Raw genomic sequence first — 6,000 nt, 5'->3', positions numbered from 1 at the left:
TCCCCCCTCAGCCTCCTCTTCTCCAGGCTAAACAACCCAAGCTCTCTCAGCCTCTACTTGTAAGACTTGTTCTCCAGCCCCTTCACCATCTTTGTCGCTCTTCTCTGGACTCACTCCAGAGCCTCAACATCCTTCTCGTGGTGAGGGGCCCAGAACGGAACACAGTATTCGAGGTGCGGTCTCACCAGTGCCGAGTACAGAGGGAGAATAACCTCCCTGGACCTGCTGGTTACGCCGTTTCTGATACAAGCCAAGATGCCATTGGCCTTCTTGGCCACCTGGACACACTGCTGGCTCACGTTCAGTCACTGTCAACCAACACCCCCTTCTCCTCCAGGCAACTTTCCAGTCAGACTTCTCCTAGTCTGTAGCACTGCACAGGGTTGTTGTGCCCCAAGTGCAGGAGGTGACATTTGGCCTTGTTAACCCTCCTGCCATTGATCCCAGCCCAGCGGTCCAGCGGACTGAAGGGGCGTGTGGCCTTTGCTACCCGCACAAACCCACGTGCCGCCGAAGCCCTCGCAGACGCGCCGAGTGATCAGAGACGAGGCTCACGGACCGGGGTTCGCCCTCTGTCCAAGGTGCTGAAAGGCGGCCGCTGCCGTTACCTCTCCCCGCGGGGCCGCCCCCGCGGCCGCCCCAGGTGCCCGCACACCGGCTGGAACCGGAGAGCTCTCCCTGCACCCCCCGCCCCGGGGCGCTCCGTCTCCCCGTGTCACCTCCCGCGCAGCCCCCTCGCCCCGCCGGCGGGCGAGCGCAGCCCCCCAGCTCCGGCTGCGCATGCGCACCGCGCTCCCAGGCATGCTCACTGGCGGGGGCGGGGGGCAGCGGGACGCGGTGGCGCGGTGCAGCCCGGCTCGCCTCGCCTCGCCTCAGCGCGGCTCGCACCATGAGGCGGGCGGCCGCGTGCCTGCGGGCGCTCTGCCTCTTGCTCCACCTCCGATCCGCAGGTGAGCGGCGAGAGGGGAGGGACGGGGGGGCACCTGTTGTGGCGGCGGGGGCGGCCCCGCGGGGAGAGGTAACGGCGACGGGGGACTGACGGCCCCGCGCGGAGAGCGCGCCTTTCAGCACCCTGGACAGCGGGCAAGCCCCGCGCCTCGGAGAGCGGGGAGCTGGGGAAGCGAAGGAAAACCGAGCGCCCCCGTTCCCTCCACCCCCTTTTCCCTTTTCTTTTTTTTTTTCTTCTTCTTTTTAATTCAGTGCGTTGCTAGTCGTGTTTGCTCGTGGCAGCGGAATTTTTAGGAAGGGAAATTTCGGCTGCGACAGCAGGCGTTTCAGCAATAGCGGTGTAGCGGTGATATTAAATCCTCTCTCTGCTTTGCTAGCAAAACGTGCGCCTCATTCAGAAATGCGGCGAGCGATGGGCGCCCCAGTACGTGCATGAAGTTCCACTGCCAGTTTCGTTCTGATAGTCAGAGCTTGTATTCCTGGTGTAAATCTCGGGTTTCTCTTAAATCATGAAAACCTGCTTATTTTTCATAGTCTCTCTCTCTCTCCTACGCAGACTTTAGCATTTATACTCTCAAGAAGGAAATAAGACCTGGGGTAACTGTATAATTGAATTAAATTCTCAATCAGCAAAGTTGAAGAGTTTCTTTAGTTTATCTTTTATGGCAAGCATAGCTACTTCTGAATTAGAAAATGGCTGTTGCACCATGCTTTAAACTTCCCTGAAGTTTTATTAAGGAAAACAATTAAGTGCACCCTCTAGGTTCTAGTTCTTTGGCTCTCAGGATTGTTTGTGTTTGGTTTTCTTCAGGAGAGACTGTTAAATGCACTAATTTGCATTGTTTTATGGCAGACTCCTTAAAAGTAACAGATGAACTTCATGTCTCTTAATGCAGAAGCAGTACATGAACACATATGCTCCTGCTCCAATAAGCCATGTTATGAAAATAATCGCTTATTTGGATATATCAGGAAGTCGACGCTGCACACATTTGTTTGCTGCTGTCAGGAGAAGTGGTTTACCTTAGTTATTGATATTTTATTGCCCTGGAATATTAGGCTACAGTTCATAACAGGAGCCTGTTTCCTGTATATCTATAGGTGGGAAGGTCATTTTGTTATGCCTTATATTCTTACATGCAAGAGATTATTGTGTGAAAGATAGGGAGCATTTTGTGAATAAAAGCCTAAAGCTGCTTTTAGATTGTTCTTTTACAATATGTATTAAAATGATCATCTGTACAAAATTACTGTGCAGCCTCTCTTTGACATAATAGATCTTCTAATCTCAATGTATCTTCTATTAATAATGGGTGTTGTGTAAGTTATTATACCCTTCATTTTTCTATCCCGGGTTTACATTCTACAAGTAAGTCATTTATATTCCTTACTAAGTTTTGCTTGTTTTGTTAAGTTACTGGGAATGGTTATAAACAGAGCTTGGCCTTAATTATTGAAATGTCTCTAATAATGAGAAAAAGAGAGGAAAACAGATGTTTATATAGTGTCACCTTGCTTCCTGGGCAATCTTGAATAATATTTATTTCACAGAAGGCAACAGAGAGGATCAACAGGAGCTGAATTCAACCTTTGCATGTTGGGTACAGCTCCCATTGAGCACAAGAGCTGTTCTTCCTCTAAGGCAGGGCTGCAGAAAAATTGCTCTTGTTGGAAGTCATTGAAGATGTCACCACAATGAAATAATGTGTTTCCGTTTCATCTGATGCAAGTAGAAAATCTGGTCTTTACACAGGTTACCACTATGGTCATCTCTTATGCATATCCTAAACTTCTGGACTATTGATGGTGATTTTGCAGCTTTGGTTCACATGGAATCACAAAATGCATTCTACTTGCCACTAGTGCTAAGTCACAAATTATATCCCAAATGTAATTTTTTTTGTAATGAGATGGAAACTGCTTGGCTCTTTTGTTCTGAGGCTGAGTATACTTGAGGCATGTTTCTAGGGACTGCTAAAGACATTGTCAGCAGACATTAACAAAATCTCTGTTGGCATCAGTTGGTGATAATACATTTTAAAGGATACATATGTCTGCATTTACTTGAGCTAATGCTACAGCAAAAATAATTCATTCTGTAACGTGTTTAAATAGTACTTTCTCATGGAAAGGTAACGCATGTCATTTTGCAGATCTGGTTTGTTATGGGAAGTCAGCTGTACAATGTTGTGTTTCAGTAGCCACATATGTATTCACACAAAAAAAATGGAAAATATTTGTGTGAAAAATATGGTCAGGAGTTTTCATGTGCTTGAAAAGGTACCACTTTAGTAAGCTGATGTAGATACCCATTCCAATAAAGCATGACAGCTATGTAAGCAGAAAATTAAATCCAATTGTGCTGTCGGTATGCCCGTATGTTGCTTGTTGAAATCAAAGACACTTGTGTGTGCATCTCTGCAAACAGAACTAGGCCCTTCTGCTGAGTGCAGTAGGTGAAGTAATCAACCTATATAAAGCTTGCTGTTGGATGAAGACCTAAACCCATAGCTACTGATTACAGGTCAGCATGAACCTTCAACGAATATTATGTGTGGCATGAGAGACTGCAAGACAGTTCAGATTATACTCTTTTTTAGCACGTATGATCTAATATATATTCTTGCAATAAAAAACTATTGTCTCCCAAGATGACTAGGGAACACTGTTTCCTCCTAAAAGACTAGCAGGTGGTAACAAAAACACGAAGTGGCGCATTAGACTAACTTGTAATTAGAACTATTTGCGTCATCCAGATTACTCAACTAATTAACTATTTTACCTCATTTTCTTTTTTAACAGATTTCTTTAAGAGAGTGAAAAGAGTAAATTAATTAAATATCCAGTCACAGAAAGCCGGTTAGGAAAATCAACTAGACTAGAAAAATCTTACTCAGTTAACAATGACAATATCAACTCACCACCTGTCTTACGTTAAAAATCTCTCTTTAAGAGACCATTTTTTGCAGAATTTGCTTTTAAGATGAAGAAACTCTGGTCTTGGAAAAGCAAAGAGTTAACAGTTTAAGACTTGTACAGGTCATCTAAGCCTTGGTTTCTTCAGCAAAGGCCTTATGCTAGCATGCTAAGGGCTTCTGTTACCCTAGTTTATTATACTCTCCATCAGTGAAGAGATGCATTGACAACCTTAAGTTATTATGGACAACCAGTACTTCCCTACTAGCCTTTTCAGAGGGAAAGCATGTAGATCTTTGTCTTGACTTCTTGATGGATCCATTCCCCATGCCCATCAGCTGAATCATGTAAAATTCAAGGTAGGCAATAGTGGTGTTTTACCTGCTTGGGGCAATGATGTAATAATGAAGACTGTTTATACCACAACTGAAATTTCTTTGACCACAAGGTAACACTCCATTGGGTAGAATTCACTATGTGTAGAAACATATTGAAAATATGGTAGACTGGTTCTCAGTTAATCCTTACCGAAGTCGACAGGGTGATTTTACTAAGTTCTGCTAAGCAGAAACTAGTCCTTCAGTGTTCCAAGTCAAACACATACTGAATGGTATTCTCATGGTTGGAAATTATTTTAGTGTACTGTGGTTTCTACTTAAGTGCTGGGGGGCCTGTTTTCTAAAAAAAAATGCACAAGTTGTGTCACAAAAATAAGAAAATCTGGGGACTATACTTCTAGGACTGAGGTGCCATCTGCACAGAATTCATTCATAATCAGATCCATTTCAGTAACTTCACACTAATGAGTAAATAATACTAGCTTCTGAATACTTTTAGAGTGAATGCAAAGGAGCTATTGATTTTTAAAATGTATTGGAATTCTTCATTCCACTAACATAATTTAAACAAAGCTGATACCTACAATTGCTTCCTCTAGAAAACATATCACTGGCCATGAGTGGGTGTTTTTACTAGAATAGACATTTGTGCCTTTTACTAGCAGACTTGTGGATAATCACAGGGTACTCATCTGTCTTTTTAAAAGTTCTGTTGGAGAAAAATAGTTTTGTAATTCAGTATTTGACTTCATATTTTTGAGGAAGTATTTAGTTGTAAGAGAGACTTTTGTCATGTTTTTACATGTGGAAATTCTTACCATTCATAATTTTGAAAGGCATTACCTTCTACACGAGGTTTATGTTCAGTGCATCCATTAGGAAGCTATTGAGGTTTGTGATCTTGGAATCCCTGCCTAATTTCATTTGTTGTACTACAAGAAGACTGAAACATTTTAGACAGCAAAGGCTGGTTCCAGCTTCTCTGGAGAGTGAAGCAGGAGACTTACTGAAAAACTATGAATTGGGCTCTTGGGGGAGTCTGTATCTCTAGAAAGCAGCTAATGAGATAGCAGTGGGTGGCTGTGTTTAGTGGTGATCCCCCTCGACAAGGGTGTTTTGAGGCTTGATATGGGCTCTAGGAGGAAGGGAAGGGCACCTACTCCATAAAACACAGACATTGTCCTATAGGATTTTCAGCATGGCTTTGAAATAAATACTTGGAGAAGGTAATAACATCTGCTCAGAAATCCTCGGTGTGATTTCCTAGAGTATTCACTGCAAAAGATGCACAGCCAAAAGCCTTAAGACTGAACTGGACTTTCCTTCATACCCCTTACAGCTTTCTGCAGAGATACTATGTATCTCGTGGGGACAGTATATATTTGCAACCGTATCATACAGAGCAGAATTTAGCCACAACCTTCATTTGGAAAATGACAGTAATCACAAAATTAGCAAATCGATGCAGCACTTTCTCACATCTTCTGGGAATAAAAGTCTGATGCGAGACTATGCAGTACATTAGTGCCAGGACATAAGTATGGCAGAATATTTAAGTGCCTTTGGGACCAATGGCTCATCTCTTAAGTCGCATGAGTAGACCTAGTGAAATCAATGGTCTGTAGCATCCAGTTTCATAATTGACATATCAGGCAACAGGCCCCTAAAACCAGACACAAATTGTCTTTTTCAAAAAGGTACCACTAATGTGCTCACTTCAAATTTACTGTAGCTGTGGATTTTTCTGGCCAGAGCATTTTTTTCCTACTGAAAAGGACAAATTCAGCAAAAATGTGTT

The 6,000-nt window shown here is 43.5% G+C and overlaps 1 protein-coding gene across 1 annotated transcript in view; it reads left to right on the top strand.

Annotated features, from left to right (window-relative positions):
* Positions 1–802: 802 nt before the first annotated feature.
* The window catches only part of PTPRR (protein tyrosine phosphatase receptor type R), a 149,175-nt gene continuing 143,977 nt past the window's right edge, over positions 803–6,000 (top strand). Inside the window, exon 1 of the mRNA XM_069857441.1 lies at positions 803–950. Within this exon, the coding sequence (XP_069713542.1) occupies positions 890–950 (61 nt within the window). The 5' untranslated portion in view covers positions 803–889. The remainder of the gene's footprint in view (positions 951–6,000) is intronic.

Source organism: Phaenicophaeus curvirostris, chromosome 1 (assembly GCF_032191515.1).
Source record: "Phaenicophaeus curvirostris isolate KB17595 chromosome 1, BPBGC_Pcur_1.0, whole genome shotgun sequence".
NCBI lineage: Eukaryota > Metazoa > Chordata > Aves > Cuculiformes > Cuculidae > Phaenicophaeus > Phaenicophaeus curvirostris.
The sequence above is the reverse complement of the archived record's forward strand: the minus strand, read 5'-3'. Positions and strand labels throughout refer to the sequence as shown.